We start from the raw sequence: 17,614 nt of genomic DNA on the forward strand, positions 1-17,614 counted from the left end.
TTGGTCCATCACATGCTGTGTACGTCAGAGCCGGTGAAAAATCGTGAAAAATCGCAGAATCACCCTATGCTTGTTTTCAGCATTTGTGTACAGTTCTCTTTCGTTCTTGGCTTCACATGTACATAGTTGTACAAAGGTGAACACCCATAAAGACTTTTCTTCTGTTGTGTTTTCCATGCTTAAGTCCAAAATAACGGCCCGTTTATTCTAGAAACCCTTAGGCTGAATTTCTTGTTTCATTCCTTTTGTAGGTCGATTCTTTTGATCGAAAAAAAATCAGTTTCTAGACAAGAAAGGATGCCATCAACAAAGTGGGTTGTGTCTGTAGTAATCCTATCTTTCTCTGCGAATCTTTTATTGAAATCCTCTGGCGAAGCAATAACACCATCTAATAAGTAAGTCCTATAATCCTAGTAACGGTTCATACCTAGTTTAATTCTTCTAAAGTGCATATCAGGGTTTGCTGTTTTTCATTTTATACGAAAGTTCTCACCCTTAAAATCATATAATCAACAAAAATTATTTGATTGTGTTACGATTTATTTATTTACTTATTTATCTTTTGGATCAAATTTTTGGAAGAGCATTGAGATTACGAGCGCTGTGGAAGTCCAAACAACGTAAATTTGCAACCGCGTTTCTCAGTGTTTCTAACCATACACTGAATTTTGTTTCAAACTGAGGTATCAAACATAAATAAAAAAAGAAGATATATAAATTATCGGTACTGCAGTCTAAATAACACAGTTTTGAGAATTTTCATCAAAAATAATAAAGGCTATCTGCTTTAAAGTAGCCAAGTAAAGTAAAATACATGGAAGCTGTCTGTAATTAATAGAGGGTCACGTTTTGCAATTTTGAGTAATTCTTTTCATGTGCTTGTTGTAATCTGTGCATGTTTTGACTGACACCCGGAGTGTTAGTATAAAAGAGAACTTCTACCACATTGGACGTCGTCTTCTACCCTACAGTGCAAGCAATGTAAAGGACGTGTAAATTAAATTAAGTTTAGGAGTTTTTTTACGTGCTTTTTTTTTTTTTTTTTTTCCACGCTCTAAAACTAGTAGAGGCGCGAGATGATTTTCAGAACCGATCAAAAAGACGAAAGTGTATTAAAAAACACAGATTTCCAGGAAGAATTGTGTGATTTTTGAATTTCTTACCAAAAAATTACCCCGTGGCAAAAAAAAAAAAAAAAAAAAAAAAAAAAAAAAAAGAATCCAAATTTTCAGAATTTTCAATTATAAAAAGTAGTGATTTCAGTTTTCCACGTAAACAGTTTTAAAAATGAGATTTTTAGAAAATTGTAGTGGTAGACACCTCGAAAAACATAGAAATAACATTCTAGGACAATTTTAGAGAGAATGTTTTGTAGATTTTATGTTTCAAATAAAAATGATTTACTTTTTTTTTTTTTTTTTTTGCTTTTATTTATTTGAATTATAGTTTAAAAAAAATCATGATCAAATCACGTATTTGTTTAAGTTTAATTTAAGATTTTTAAGATGACGCTTCTTATTTACACTTGTTGTTTACATACATATTCACTATGCCATTTTTATTAAAATCAGTCCCTAAATCCTCCTGCAATGATTGAACTAAGTGATTCTCTATCTCATACCTCGTGTCATTCCCTTGATTATTATTATTTTCATCGATGACGCCCTGAAGAAAAAAACCCGATACTGGAAATCTCTGGAAGCAACTCAAACTAGACGTATAATCATTTCTAAGTGATTTTTGAGCCTATTGATATTGTTTTCGTGGGAAAATAACGTATTCACTTGAATTGTAACTGAAATAATAAATTGTCCAAAAAGCTTCCTCTTCTCAGGAGTATCATGTACTATGTACTATAGGCATAAGATTTACTTTGAGCTAAGTTAGTATTCCTTATTTTTCAGTGAATGTAAATTCAAAACTTTCGGTATCGTTATCATAATAAAGGACTTAAAATGATTGGCGGTTTTACTGAGAGTGGAAATTGGTTACCTAAGTGTTAAGTAATATGACAAAAATTGCTATACAATTATGTATTTTTAGAGTATTTGGCTCAAGCATAATGAGTACAAGACTAGAAAAAAAGGAAGGAAAGAAAAATAAGAATTAAAGAGAAGGGCTGTCTGTTATAGAAAAAATCCATGAAAATATTTTAAGTTCTAATCATATTTTTGGAAAGAAAATGGGAGTCCCGAGCTCATTTTTGATATAGTCACGATTAAACAAGAGTACCCTGGATGCTAGAGGCCGTGTGGGGCTTGGGGACGAGAGAGAGAGCCCCACACGGCCTCTGGCACCCAGCGTAAAACATAAGCAGGTGAGGATGAGAATGAGGATTGACCATGATTCTGCGATCAATATAGAAAGCGGTATCTGCATCGAACAAGAAAGAGGACTTTTCTTCTGATGTTGGTTGTCGCGACAATTATTTTTCATCATTTCTCTCTAGTGGGATATCAGCAAGTGATATGTCTAATCTATTAAACAAATTGATCAAGAACTATGACAAGAGGCTGAGACCAAATTTTGGAGGTAGGTCAGCCAGAGAGTGAAAGCATTTGAATCAAGCTAATAGACCATTTCAAAGATCCCGCGGCTCAACCTCAGCCTCGTCAGCGTGTAATATATTCTTTAGAAATTGCCTACAACCTGTGAAATTTTTAAGTGTTTCAATTGTTCGTTGATGTGTAAATTCCTTTCATTACTGCGGACTGTAGTCAAATTCTAAAGAATAATTACACGCTGACGAGGCTGAGGTTGAGTTACGGGATCCGTGAAATGGCCTATTGACCTGTTCGGCTTGGGGTAATGTTTTCCCATTTCAGACCATGTGTCATTCCCTTGAGAATAAGATTCTTTGTTTGAGTTGTATCCATATTCATGTGTCTTCTTATGTGCAACCGAGCGCAAACTTTAAACAAAGAAATGATACTCTAGGGAATGACATGTGGTCCGAAATGGGAAAACACTACGTCAGAGCCGAAGAGGTCTATTTGATAGTTGTTATTACAGTAGAGCCCGCACGTATAAAAGTGAGCCTATCCGGTTCATACAATGCTTGTTGTCAAGCTTGCATCTCATTTGCATACATTCGTAATATCTGCTATTATTAAAATTTTAATTATTTATTTATTATTAGGAGATCCTGTGGTGATCACCGTTGGATTCTGGATTCTTTCAATAGACTCAATAAATGTCATAGACATGGTAAGTCATAAGATAAATGAAATACTGAATAATATGGGGTGCCATTACCGCAAAATATTCAGCTACTGCTTTTATTTTATTGATGTTATTAAATGGAGCTTGCAATTCAATAATGGTGCTCTCTACTTGAAATAATGCTTTTATTTGTTTTATGCAGCTAATCATTTTGTAAAACGGTGCTGTAAAAATATGGAGCTGTTGTTATTGAGCTTTCCAGTCTTTTTATGCAGCCTTTTTTATGCAGCAGTCTGGTGACTACTTTGAACGCATGCGCTCTCATGCCGGAAGTCCAAGTAATCCTGGTCTCAAAAATTGTATTATGCCAAAGCCCTCCTTCTTCGCCGCAGGCCAGAAGAAGCGCAGGCTCTGAGTACGAGATTGAAGATTTCTTGTTAGTATTCATTGTTAACGCTTATGTCTTAGACTTGGGAATGCTTGCAACCCGGCCACCCGTAAGGGATTTAGCGGTGTCATTTCTACAGCTAATTCATGTTTGCTTTGTATTCCAAATGCAAAGAGGAAGATGCAACGTGCAAAAAACATTTCACTATGACCTTTTAAATATCTTAAAATTCCTGTATATTACCTATAAACCTCGTCCGGTCCCAGAGGAGGATACACTAGTATCCCAAGTTACTTTGCGAGTTTCGTTTTCCAATATGGCGTCGCTTTCTACTCGTCTGTAGCGGTGTGCGACTTTCACTTTCCGTAGCAGTCGTTACGTGACCTGTAAGAGGTAAAAACTCATGAACTTGTATTGTTTATTAAAAATACTCTTAATCTACATACATATTTGTTTGGATTTGCGCCAATTGTCAGAGTTATATCGCTCGAGTTCACTTTGTCACGCGGTGTCATACCTGATGTCATATTGAATTTTATATGGTACATCAAGTAAATGCTGCTTTTCACATATTTGAGTATTTTAAGTTTAAGCAACAAATACGTGTCATTCAGATATTTAGGAAAAGCAAAACCTTGAAATGACCAAAAGTGACCCATGATTTATAGTCTTTTGGACAGTCACAATTGAAGTATATTTACGACAATTTATCGCGAACGCGACTCGTAAAAGGTGATATTTTTTGCCGATTTCATACAAAACAAAAATATTTAATAAACCTTACTTACTCCTACACTAGATGTAGAAGTAAGGCGAATAAGAACTGGGCTACGGACGTTATTGAACAAGTAATCCATCGAAGAGTTGTCACTCGTTGTTGTTGGAACAAGAGCGACACGTCTCTCTCTCAATTTCTCCAAAAAACTAACGTGAACGAGTCTAAAAACGACTTGTACTCCTTCAAGGCCGGGTAAACAAACAGAAAAATCATCTTTTGAAACGCAATGAACATACAATAATGAAATATGTTGAAAAGCATTTGCCGAGTCTGAACACCGCCATCTTGTTGTGCACTCTAAGCCGGTCAAACCAAAGTGATGACGTCACGAAAAAGTGATAATATAGTATCAAACACAATGCATTCTGGGATACTAGTGGAACCTCCTCTGGTCCGGTCCCATGGTAGTTAAAATCACGTGACCTAGTAATCAGTTCTTATTTTTAGGATTATAAAATGGATTTTTTTCTCCGTCAACTGTGGTACGACCCGCGGTTAAAGCACGACTTCAATGGTACACTAGCCCTGGGGAACTACATGGTCGACAAGATATGGATCCCTGATACGTACTTTGAAAATTCAAAGAGCTCGAATTTCCATCAAGTTACATCGGTGAATAAAATGTTGACGATCACCCCTGATGGAGGGGTTCATTACAACTCGAGGTAGGTTAGTTCTATCATGGTTTTTGTCTAACGCAATAGGAAAGAGTCCCAGGGCTGAAGGAGAGCTTGCGAGAGTTTTGGCGCGAAAATTCCCGCCACACACATAAATTTAATCACAAGGGTTTTCTTTGTGGCGACAAAATTTCACAATTACTGATAAAATTTCTCAATGAAAAATATCCACTTTTTTGTACAATACTCTTTACCTTGGTTGTTATGGTTTTACCCATTTCAGACAAGTGCCAATCGCTTGAGAATTTGATATTTGAATTGAATACATATTCATGTGTATTCCTACTTGCAAGAACGTTGTCATACGATATTAGAACATTAGTAATTTAGTGAGAAAGGCCGAATACATTAAAAGACAAAAGAAAAAGTTCAGCTTCAGTGATCTTCTTTTGTTTTTTAATATAATTCCTATCCCACTAAATTACTAATGTTCTATTTTGTATGACAACGTTCTTTCAAGTAGGTGTATATTGAAATATAATACTCAAAGGAATGACATGTGTCAGAAATGGGTAAACATTACACCCAAAAGAAAGAAGTTTATTTGTAAAAGAAAATAAGTAATCCTAGGTTATCAATTATCTATTACTTCTGGGTTTTTCCCATTCAGAGTTACCGTCAAAGCTAGTTGTCCTATGGATCTACGGATGTTCCCTGTAGACATACAACAGTGCAATATAAACATCGAGAGCTGTAAGTACCAAATATATAGGCTCCCCGCCTCGTATCCCATCGTATACAATGAGTGCAACCATGTGACTCAATATATCTCGAGATATGAATAACAATGAAACAACCGCCATGTTGGTTGATCCAACAAGAATGCTCTATTAGAATCTATTCATTGGGATGTTGGGGGAACACTCGAGAAGCTGGAAACCACGACGCTACGCGTCGTGGTTTCCTACGCTCCTCTCGTGTTCTCCCAACATCCCGCGTGTTTTGATCAGAGTATCAAACATGGAAAACTGTTTTTGATCTGTTAAATCAATAATGATGATATATGATTTTAGAATGTATATTTCACAGATGGATACAGTGCTTCAGAAATGGTCTACCAGTGGGAGCCACGTGAGGATAATGGTATAGCCGTCAATAAGAAGACACGTGACATGCCGCAATATAACCTGACAAATATCACAGTAAAGAGTTATTTTACACTGTATTTCTCAGGTGAGCTTGATATCGCAATACCCCCTCCCCCGCGATACACCGTGTCATTCTCAGGTGAGTTTGATACCACAAAAATTGTCCCCCCTCTCCCTCCACCATGCCCCCCCTCAGATACCACGTGTCATTCTCAGGTGAGTTTGATACCACAAAAAACGCTCCCCCCCCCATCTCCCTCCACCATGCCCCCCCCCAGATACCACGTGTCATTCCCTTGAAAAATAAGAGTCTTTATTTGAGTTGTATCTAAAATTGCTTCTTTTGCTGTATGCCTTTTGTGATTTCTTGTGGTCTAATTTGGGTAAAAACAACACCAAATAAGGCATGATGTACAAAATATGTTAGAACCCAAGCTAGACCACAATGAATCATAAAAGGTCTATAGATCTAAACATTACCCCCAAGGTAAACGGCTACTGGGCTGGAGAACTCATGTAAGGTTGCTTTCTCTCCCTATTAGACAAAATTAGAAATAAAGCACAAAAAAACACTCCGAAGAACAATCTTCTTGACTTTAAATATTTAAGTTACACAAGAAATAATAATAATCATAATCATAATAATAGTAATCATAATCATCATCATCATCATCCGCATCATCATCATTATTATCATCATGAATGATGATGATGATATATGATGATGATGAAGATGATGATGATGTATGATGATGATCATGATATATGATGATGATCATGATATATGATGATGATGATATATGATGATGGTGATGATGATGATGATGATATATGATGATGATGATGATGATATATGATGATGGTGATGATGATGAAGATGAAGATGATGATGATGATGATGATGATGAAGATGATGATGATGATGATATATGATGATGATGATGATATATGATGATGATGATATATGATGATGATGATATATGATTATTATTATTATTGTTATTATTATTATTATTATTATGATAAGCCTAGCTATAAATTTACCTAATTATGTTTACCATTTTCCCCTTTAATCCAGGTAACTGGTCTCGTTTATCAGCATCATTTAACTTCGTGCGTCGTTCAGGTTACTTTTTAATCCACATCTATGCGCCGTGTGCTCTGATCGTCATCATATCCTGGATATCGTTCTGTATACCACCAGAATCAACAGCAGCGAGAATCGCTTTGGGAATCACGTCTGTACTCACCATAACTACAGTACTCAACATGCTCAATAACACCATGCCAAAGGTAGGTAGGTAGAGGTATTTACGTCTGTACTAACCATAACTCTCACCACTCTCTTTTTCTTTTGCTTTTGTTCTTACTCAGATTTTAATTCATTTCAACATTTCACGTTTGAACAGGTGTCTTACGTCAAGGCTATTGACTGGTACTTGATTGGCTGTTTTCTCTTTGTCATTGGAGTTCTCGTTGAATATACCATGGTGCTGTACCTAGAGAATGTTCACAATAAAAAGTCCAAACGAGGATGTCGAAGGAAGAACAATGTGGTATGTACTACAATATATCTTCCCTTGAAGATTTTGAACTAGTTTACCCTGACAAGAAATGTTTGGGGGAAAAAAAATCAAATGAGTAATAATTATTAGATTTAATTTGACGACATGACCAAGTACATTATAGCGAGGCTATGTGTCAAGATACGTTTGGTGCGGCAAGTGCATTATAGCGAGGCTACGTGACAGGATATGCTCGGTGTAGCAAAATATAAAAGCGTTTTTGAGAATAATCGTCTTTGACAGGCTACTAAAATATACCATTAAAAAAGAAACTTCAAAGAGAAACTTACTTTCAAAGCGTCTTTGCGCGCAGCCTCGCTATGACAGGATTTACTTGGTCAATAAATCTAGTTTTCGAAAACGATCATTAACTATTTGTGTTCAAAATTTTATAAAACTACACCTGTTACAAACTAAATTAATACAATAACTGTTTTATCCATCACCTGTCGCGGTGGTGTTCAGCCGTGATCGTATAGTGGTTAGTACATTGCGTTGTGGCCGCAATAATCCAGGTTCGAATCCTGGTCACGACAATATATATTTTTGCAATTTTTCACCTTTAAATTTTGAAACCAGATAACAAAATGAGGAATATTCAAAAGGCTTGAATTTAAAAAGAACTAACATTCTTCGTATAAGATTGATATTCTCTGCTTTCCCATAGGCCATAATCCATAACGCTTCGCTTCATGGGAAGGGCGCGGTGGGGGGGTGGGGGGGAGGTAACCAATCAAAAAACTGTCCCAAATTGAAACGCTCATGTGCAAATATAAGTCTGCTCATGCGCAGAGAACATGACTCACTTCTTTGACCTGTCAGAAAATGATTGTGCAAAACAAATTTGAATGATAATACGATAATTGAATACGGTTCACAATACCTTGATTTGTTCGTTTTTCGATCTCAAGCAATTAATTTTGCTCACCGCTAAAAAAGGACGATATGTTTCTCAACCTCGAGCTCGTTCAATAATTTCTTAATGTTTTTGTTATTATACTGTTAATGTGTTATAAGGCCCTGTCCACACGTGTCCGGAAATTTTTGTATCCGTATCCGGAAGTTTTCGAAAACGATCTCCAGAGTGGAAATTTTCGAATGCGCTCGGAATACGGATATACGTGTGGACGGTCGTATCCGCAAATTTTCGAATACGCTGACGTAAACACGATTTGGCGCATGCTCAATGAAAAAAACTATCCGTCAAAGGGACTAGGCACTAGCGTGCATCAGGGCGGATCAAGAAATTTCCGGATACGTGTGGATAGTGAAAACGATTCGAAAACGATTTGAATACGCTGCGTGTGAACGCGAACACTTTCGTATCCGCAAAAAAAATTTGCTGATACAAAAATTTCCGGATACGTGTGGACGGGGCCTAAGTTATAATACGAAAGGAATAGAAAAAATGCTGCATTGAAATAATAGAGGCCAGCCACTAAAACAGGGAATTGGAAACGAGTTTATGTGTGACGACAAAAAATACCGTTTTAACGTTATAACAAAATATAGGAAGGGGTTAAAAAGTATTTCCCACACCAGGAGTCGAACCCGGGCCGCCTGGGTGAAAGCCAGGAATCCTAACCGCTAGACCATATGGGATTTCACGAAACATTTTTCATTATAAAGACATTAGATTGCTTGTGTTTCAGGAAGAGGCACGAGAATGTGACGGATATCGACCTTTAAGCGAGGATTTTGCTTCACAGTTTCCAAGACTTCGAGCACAGGCTGATGATCATAGTCAGAAAAATGGCTCGGTTCCCCATGGATTCACACCAACAACGGTAGAGTACCCAACGTGTACCATAGGCTACCATAGTAGTAAGAGAGGAGAGGAGAGGAGAGGAGATGCCTAGGGAATATATCTAAGTCTACAAAGCTTTTCGCTGTTGTATCACAGCGTGGGACAATCACAACAGAGTTAGGCTCCAAACTAAGTGAAAGCCCAAACATCGAATTAGAATTTAGGAGTTGATTTTTGATTTTTGTCACGATATAACATTCCAAGCCATTTTAACCAAGGGTTTAATAACCAAGTGTTTAAGAGTTTTCGTAACGTTTCTCGTCTGTTTTCTCTCTACAGGTTAACAAATATAACACACAAGTAAACAGCCAACGGCGAGACGATTACGATAAAAAGAAAGCAAAGAAAAGAAAACACGGTTTCTGTAACTGGTGTAGCCTATCAGGCATCATAGACACGGCTTGTTTAGACTCGTACTGTAGACTTTTATTTCCATTATCATTCGTCGTATTTAACGCTATTTATTGGATTATCTTTTTAGAATATAATGAAATAATAGTCAGCTAATTGCTTCTTTTATGAATCGATTCCACCACCCATTTCGTAAGTATAAATGGAAAATAAACCTCTCTCCCTTCGTTGTTTGTTGTACACATTTCAGACCATGTGACGCCACTCTTGGGAGTTGATTCTTTCATGTGTAAATATTTTAGCATGTTCGCCATAAAAGAACAATTCTAAAGGGAAGGTCATGTGATCTGAAATGGGAAATTTGCATACGAAGGTAAGAGGTCTATGATTTATCAATGAATGATAAAGTCCATAAAATCGATTAGCCATCCTAAAAGATGTTTCACCGCAAATATTGAAAGATTAAGAGAGAAACTTTCCCACGCTGCAGCGATGTCGACTGGAACAATAGTCTTACGTTCAAGCGCTTCTGGACGAGGTTACGTTGTAATCGGGAAAAACATTTTTTTAAATTCTCCTATAACTTTGTAACAAAAAGAATAACCAATCTTCAGACTGTATTACATGTAGCTAGAAATGTATTCAGTTAACCTTAACAACTAAGATAAATCCAACCAAAAGGTCTCCGTTTTTTACGTAAAAGATATTTTCATTTACTTTGATAAATATGCAGAAAAAAAACTGCATGGTAATGACATCAAAGTCTGATGGATAAAACAGAAATGTGTAAATAAATCCCGTAATGCAATATATGCACCACAAGATTGGTACTAATTAATTTGTATTCATTTATTAGCTTTTAATTAGTTACCAGTTTTCTTTTCAGCATTAGTTTTATTTTAGTCTCAACGTATACCAACCCTAGCTCAAGCATGACAATTTTCATTAATTCAACTCAATTTTCAATTCATTTTGAACAAAGAAAGAAACTTCACACGAAAAAGATTAAATAGCCCAAAATCGATCAAAACCATGGGCCATAGTCCATGTTTTTTGCCCCAAAATGCCAAAAAATGACCTATTTTGCATACTTCATAAATAATGCATATTTTTTCAAAAGGTGTGAAAATGGCCTAAAATCGATCAAAACCATGGGCTATAGTCCATGCTTTTAGCCCCAAAATAGCCAAAAAATGACCCAATTTACATTTTTCATAAATAATGCATATTTTTTTAAAAGGTATGAAAATGGTCTAAAATCGATCACAACCAAGGTCTATAGTTAATGCTTTTTGGCCCAAAATGGTCAAAGATGACCTATTTTCGATACTTCATAAATAATGCATATTTTTTGAATAGGCGTGAAAATGGTCCAAAGTCGATAAAAACCATGGGCTATAGTCCATGCTTTTGGCCCCAAAATTCCCAAAAATAACCTATTTTCGATACTTCATAAATAATGCATCGCCAGTAAACACGACGAACGACGTAAACGAATGAACAAGCTTTAATAATGAAACGTAGTCGCAAGATGGCCGACCAATAACAACAGTAATGAACAGGCGTCACTGGCGCGGGCGCGCGCGCATGACAGGCACAAATGTCCGCGGGCACAACGGGCTCGCTGGCGCAGTATCTTCTTCTTACTTATTTTCTGTTAATTAACTGGATAACAAAGTTATTATGGTTCATACATCTACAGGTCGCATAATGTCTCAATATAGGAAGTAGTCCTTGAGGTAGGCTGGGGGTTTGCGTGTTCGTTGTGGTCTCGAGGGAGATTCTTCGCTGCTGAGTTCGTTGTTGATGGGCAGTGGGACGGTGAGAGTGACTTGCGAGGGTGGTGGGTCTTGCTCAGTTGTTTCTGGGGTTGTGTTGGTGTCTTCTTCCGATGCGTTGTCTTGATTGTTTGGTTTATACCAGCTTGGTAAGTCAACTTCGTATGGGCGGATAAGTTCCGATGGGGGTGTTGGTGGACTTGGTTCTTCTGACGCTAACGTTGGGTCTACGGTAGCGAAGTCTTCGTCGGCATCGTTGTGGATTACTTGAGTACTAGTGTGGGAGGAGGCGAGGGGAGCGGGAACGGCATAGCACTCACATAGCTTGACCTTGTATGATGTGGCGCGAAGTTGGGATCCGGTGAACTTCTTAATGTAACACCAAGGGTCGCTCACTTCTGTAACGATGTAGCGGTCACGAGCACGTAGTTTGTCGCGGTCAGCGATCAAATAAACTATGTCTCCCACTCGAATCTGTGGCTGAGGTGCGGCAACTCCGTGTTTGTCTTTGGACTTTTCGCTGTGGGGATGGTTAGTGGACCTCTTCTGGTGCTGCGCTACTATATTCTGGTAGTCAGATAGTGGGAGTTGGTCACAGGTGTATTGACTGCGCTGTGTCCATAGTTCACGAGCGGAGAGACCTTGATGGCGTAGGCGAGAGTTGAGACGAGCTGTTGCTAGTGCGAGGCCAGTAGAAGTAATGGGTCCACCTCCGGGCTCCTGTCGCAGAAGCTCTTCTTCTAGCTCTTGAATAGCCTTTTCGGCGACTGGGTTCTTATTCTTATTCTTTATGCGACCAACATCGAGCCAAATGTTCAAGTGTTTTAGACCGTCGTTGTTGCTAAGAGATAAGAAGCTTGGTGCAGGGTCTACTCGAATGACTGCTCTTGGACCGTCCAAAGGGTGTAGTTCCACAATGAGGCGTGTAAGGGCGTCGCGCAGGGTGTCGTACTTTTCGTCTTGTATTAAACAAGTGTTGGTGTAGGATGTCGAACACTCTCTGAGTAGTAAGATTGCTTGTCGTTGTCGTTTGATAACGTCAGCAGCGAAGGATATGCCGACGACGTCGGGTGGTTCTTCAGATGATTGGTTTACGAGAGAACTTGGAAACTTCCGTAAGGAGGCACATGGGTGGCATGACGAGGATACCCTGGTTAGGGCACTGTTCATGTCTAACGCAAAGAAGTGGCGTAGTACAACCATCTGAAGCTGGTTGCGAGATGGATGGTTTAGACGAACGTGGAGAGCTGTGAGAAGACCATCAAGTACGGACCGTGGTACTACTATTGCCTCAGATGAGGGGGTGAAAGGTTGGTTGCGTTTGACTACTAGAATGCCGTCTTTGGAGATGGACGTTACGTTTAGATAGCGTTTGATGTCTTTTATGTTAGTCAGTTTCTTCGAGGGTCTAGTTCCTTGTTTCAGATGGGCATGGACTCTGCGGAGGTCGGGACATCCGTTTTGGATTTCTCGCCAGGCTGATCTCGTGGTGAATGGAAGTGACTTGGTGTTGTCGATGATGTCTTGAACGGACACGTCACGGACGACAGAGTCTTCTGTTTCTTTGATGAAACTGCACACCTGGCATGTTGGTTCTTGGCACTCTGGAGCGTTGCGGCTCGTAAAGTCTGAAGGGAGGTTAGCCGTACCGGCCAAATGCTGCAACGTGACTTGATATCGGCTAACGGTAGTTAGGAATGATGTTACCCGAGGGCTTGCGGAAAATTCGCCGCGACAGAGTTTATTGATGGCTTGGACGCATGGTTTGCTGTCAGTGAGTACGCAAGTACGGTGTTCAGACTGTATTATAAACGGGCTGAAGTGCTTGACGGCCGCGGCGATACTCAGTGCTTCAATTTCACAGGGCAGCCAGTTGACTTGGTGTTTGCGGAGTTTTGCGCTGAAAAATCCGGCAAGATAGAGGTTGTTCTCACGGGACACATATAGTGTTGCTCCGAGGCCACGTTTGGTTACGGAGCCGTCTGTTACGATCCATAAGGAGTCGGATGGACGTGGTAGAGCGATGGCTTTGGTTGACGTGAGGGCCTGCTGAGCAGCTTTAAACTTGTGGAGAAGACTTTCGTTCAACGTAAGTTTGTCTTGTGACTGGAGACCCGAGATTGCGCCTTCGAGGGGGTCGATTAGGGAGGAACACTCTGGTAGGACGCGGCTAAGGACTTTGTAGGACCCGATAAAAGAGCGCATGCCTTTGACGGTAGTTGGAGGAGGACAAGATGCAAGAACCGCGACGCGATGAGGACTTGCAGATAGTTTGCCTTGGGACCACACCCATCCTAATATGGTGGTGGACTTTGGACAGATGACCGTTTTAGTTGGTGAGAGTCTAAGGTTGCACCTGTCAAGCTGTTCCAGGACCCGTGCCCAGATAGGTAGAAGGTCTTCGGGGCTTGCTCCTCCGCAGTACAAGTCGTCTGCTATCTTTGCCACGCAGCCTTCTTGGATGAAGTCACCAAGTACTCGACACATCATCTCTTCGAGTGCTGTTTCTGAGCCGGGCATTCCCATTGCGGAGCGGCAGTAAACGCGTACGCCACGAAATGGTGTGGCTACGCCGCAGTACTTCCTGGATTCTTTAGCAAGGGGTATTTGGTAGAAGGCGCGGCTGAGATCAGACTTTATCAGGAACTTCCATGGTGCAATGGTGCGTAGTGTGGAGTCAACGTCTGGCATGAGTGATGGTTGGGGTTTGCTGTACCGTCCCACGTCTGCAAAGGCAGTGACGAGGCGATGACCGCCAGAGGGTTTCTTTATGAGGAAGGAGGGGTTCAGGTATTCTACTGCCACGTCGATATCTTCGGGTTTTTGGAAGACTTGGTCTCTTTCCAGTTCGTCAAACTTCTCTTGCAGCTCTATTAGTTGGTTTCGAGAGTATTGAGGAAGGCGCCCTTTACGTTGGGGCGGCTGTACCGGTCCCATGTTTACGCGGGCTTCTATATGGCCCGCTGCTCCGTTGTACCCTGGAATGTCCGGTTTGAAGACGTTGTCGTATTTCTGTAGGACCTTCTGGAATTGGTCACGCATGGAACTTGTAAGTAGCTTGTCTGGATCTAGACTTACGCTGCCTGAGGACGGCGGGGTAGGCTTTACTTCTGTAACGGGGAGTGTTGAGGGTGGAGCCGCTTCGGGAGGAGTCGCTGGGACGGTTGGGCGGGCCCAGCAGATGTGGTCGTGGCGTCGGACGGTGTATGGTTCGTCGGACGTGTTGGTAATTCGCACTTTACCTCCGACTGTATCTATGACTCGTGGTTGGGGCCATGGGTTTTCGCTGGGTGGAGGGCGTTTGAGTTGGGACGTATCACTACGGGGTTCAATGGCGATAGTGTTGTCAGTTCCCAGCTCGGGGGGGACGTCAACTTCTAGGTAATCTCCAGGCCAGATAACGGTGGTGGGCGACGATGAACGTAACACATACGACGTGGCGTGGCGTATGGTGTGAGCCTGAGTGCTGTGTTTTTCATCGGTGTGGTACAAGATGGTTTCGGAGCCTTGTATAGTTATCTGTTGAGTGGCTGGGCGAACTGAGATGTCGTTCGCGATGAGGAAGGGTATTCCAGCGAGTATGTCAACATCTATGTCCTCTACTACGAGGGCGTCGAGCGCGAGTTTCTTGTTGGAACGAGAGAGCAGGACGTGTACTTCGCCAATAACGGTCAGCGGTGTCGTACCATCGGCTTGCAATGCTTGTTGGGAAGACTTTTCGACGGTAAGACCAAGTGTCTGGGCAACGGACGCTTTAATCATGCTGGTTTCGGCGCCGGTGTCGAGGGTCAGCCTCACTGGGTGTTGTCGATAGAAGGCGTTGAGTAGGGGTGACCTTCTGGTGCTGACCCTTCGGGAGATGGAACGTGCGGACGGAAGGGCTGACGCTTCACTGTCAACTTGATCAGGTGCGTACAGATCTAGGTTATCGTCGTCTTCTTCTACTTCCTCTTCATAGTTGGTTGTCGAGCGAGTCTTGGCGAGGAAGAGTCTGTCCTCAGGAGGTAAGTAAGGGCACTTACTTAGGAAATGCTGTTGATCTGCGCGGCCTGCTTCTTTGCATAGTGGGCATGACCTGGGGCGTCTGGAAGTCGTTGGGCGGCGACTGTTTGGCAATTTGTTTGGTTCACGTGAGGCAGGGAATCTAAATTTTGACGCTGTAGCGCGTAGTATCTTGGAATCAGCGGCTGTGCGTAGTTCGTCAAGCAGTGAGTCCAACGCTTGGGAGATTTCTGGTTTTATCGATGCGAGGGTTCTGGAGCGAAGTTCCGTGCCATATCGTTGTTTTACGAGGTTTGGTAAGTCCGGGTGGATTAGTCTAAGCCAGGTGAGAACGATCATATTTTCAAGACTGGGTGTTGATTCCTCGTCGGCGGTTATAATCTCGCCATGGTGGGTGATATTGCCATTAGCGATGAGGAGATTGTCTTCGACGAAGGACATCAGTCGTTGAAAGAGGTCTTCTGGGCGTTCGTCATGTTCCAGTTTAATGTTATTAAAGTCGATAAAGTGTGCTCCGGTGGACTGGAACCCATAATGCATGCGAATCATTTGCCAGATGGAGTTGATAGATGTTGAGTTCTTGACAATTGAATTTCTAGAGATAACTGGGCAATAATTAGCGATTTGGCCAAGCATCAACTCCAGATGGGTACACTTTTGCTGTGCTGTTCGACGTCTAGCGACAGGGACTGCTTCACCGTCATCAGTAAAGCCTCTTAGAGGGCCTCGAGATTTCTTTAGCCACGTCACGGTATCACCAAGGAAGGATGCGAAATTTACGTCGAGAGATAATGTATACTGTAGGTTTTGTCTCCATGCTTCGAAGGAAGTGATTGTCTCGTTTTTAGTCAGTGTCCATTGTTTTGGTGCTCTTGTTGAAGTCATTTTTGGAGTCGATGGTTTGGGTGATTGTTGATGAGGCCGTGTGAATGTGTTTCGTAAGCTCTTGTGTACGTTTCTTGCTGTTCGTTTTCCAACCACCGTACAGGTTGGCTCGTTACGAGACTTCTGCTATTGATCGTTGTATTTATACTGTTGTTCGTGGGTCCTTTAATCGCTGCCACCACGCCAGTAAACACGACGAACGACGTAAACGAATGAACAAGCTTTAATAATGAAACGTAGTCGCAAGATGGCCGACCAATAACAACAGTAATGAACAGGCGTCACTGGCGCGGGCGCGCGCGCATGACAGGCACAAATGTCCGCGGGCACAACGGGCTCGCTGGCGCATATTTTTTAAATAAAAAGGTGTGAAAATGGCCCAAAATCGATCAAAACCATGGGCTATAGTCCATGCTTTTTGCCCCAAAATGCTCAAAAAATGAAATAATTTACATTTTTCATAAATAACGCATACTTTTTAAAAAGGTGTGAAAATGTCCCAAAATCGATTAAAACCATGGGCTATAGTCCGTGCTTTTTGCCCCAAAATAGCCAAAAAATGACCCAATTTACATTTTTCATAAGTTGTGCATATTTTTTCAAAAGATATGAAAATGGCCCAAAATCGATCAAAACCATGGGCTATAGTCCATGCTTTTTGTCCCAAAATGCCCAAATATGACCTATTATGCATACCTCATAAATAATGCATATTTTTTGAAAAGGTGTAAAAATGACCCAAAATCGATCAAAACCATGGGCTATAGTCCATGCATTTTGCCCCAAAATTCCCAAAAATAACCTATTTTCGATACTTCTTAAATAATGCATATTTTTTCAAAAGGTGTGAAAATGTCCAAAAATCGATTAAAACCATGGGCTATAGTCCATGCTTTTGGCCCCAAAAAAGCCAAAAAATGACCCAATTTACATTTTTCATAAATAATGCATATTTTTTAAAAAGGTATGAAAATGGCCTAAAATCGATCACGACCATGGGAAGGAAGGAAGGAAGGAAGGAAGCTTCTTTATTTTGCCACGGTAAAAACATCAGTCAATTGCCTAAAAATATTTAAAAGTAATGATTTACTATATGGGCTATAGTCTATGCTTTTTGCCCCAAAATAACCAAA

The 17,614-nt window shown here is 40.6% G+C and overlaps 2 protein-coding genes and 2 non-coding genes across 4 annotated transcripts in view; 2 read left to right on the plus strand and 2 right to left on the minus strand.

Annotated features, from left to right (window-relative positions):
* LOC116290974 (gamma-aminobutyric acid receptor subunit beta-2) overlaps positions 1 to 10,638 on the plus strand; it is a 41,398-nt gene extending 30,760 nt beyond the window's left edge. Inside the window, exons 3-12 of the mRNA XM_089027865.1 lie at positions 252 to 395; positions 2,450 to 2,532; positions 3,140 to 3,207; positions 4,776 to 4,993; positions 5,616 to 5,698; positions 6,035 to 6,178; positions 7,172 to 7,386; positions 7,503 to 7,649; positions 9,311 to 9,445; positions 9,745 to 10,638. Coding sequence (XP_088883991.1) covers positions 252 to 395; positions 2,450 to 2,532; positions 3,140 to 3,207; positions 4,776 to 4,993; positions 5,616 to 5,698; positions 6,035 to 6,178; positions 7,172 to 7,386; positions 7,503 to 7,649; positions 9,311 to 9,445; positions 9,745 to 9,972 — 1,465 coding nt within the window. The 3' untranslated portion in view covers positions 9,973 to 10,638. The remainder of the gene's footprint in view (positions 1 to 251; positions 396 to 2,449; positions 2,533 to 3,139; positions 3,208 to 4,775; positions 4,994 to 5,615; positions 5,699 to 6,034; positions 6,179 to 7,171; positions 7,387 to 7,502; positions 7,650 to 9,310; positions 9,446 to 9,744) is intronic.
* Positions 8,123 to 8,194, plus strand: Trnah-gug (transfer RNA histidin (anticodon GUG)). Its single transcript has one exon. It is a non-coding gene; the product is annotated as a tRNA-His (tRNA).
* Trnae-uuc (transfer RNA glutamic acid (anticodon UUC)) lies at positions 9,189 to 9,260 on the minus strand. Its single transcript has one exon. It is a non-coding gene; the product is annotated as a tRNA-Glu (tRNA).
* A 647-nt stretch (positions 10,639 to 11,285) lies between the features above and the next one.
* LOC148912412 (uncharacterized) lies at positions 11,286 to 16,792 on the minus strand. The gene has a single exon (XM_089027339.1). The coding sequence runs from the start codon at positions 16,479 to 16,481 to the stop codon at positions 11,532 to 11,534; it is 4,950 nt and encodes a 1,649-aa protein (XP_088883465.1). The 5' UTR covers positions 16,482 to 16,792; the 3' UTR covers positions 11,286 to 11,531.
* Between the last annotated feature and the right edge of the window lie 822 nt (positions 16,793 to 17,614).

Source organism: Actinia tenebrosa, unplaced genomic scaffold, assembly GCF_029948245.1.
Source record: "Actinia tenebrosa isolate PJP-AT-01 unplaced genomic scaffold, QUT_ActTen_1.0 PGA_scaffold11__36_contigs__length_13525064, whole genome shotgun sequence".
Classification (NCBI taxonomy): Eukaryota; Metazoa; Cnidaria; class Anthozoa; order Actiniaria; family Actiniidae; genus Actinia; species Actinia tenebrosa.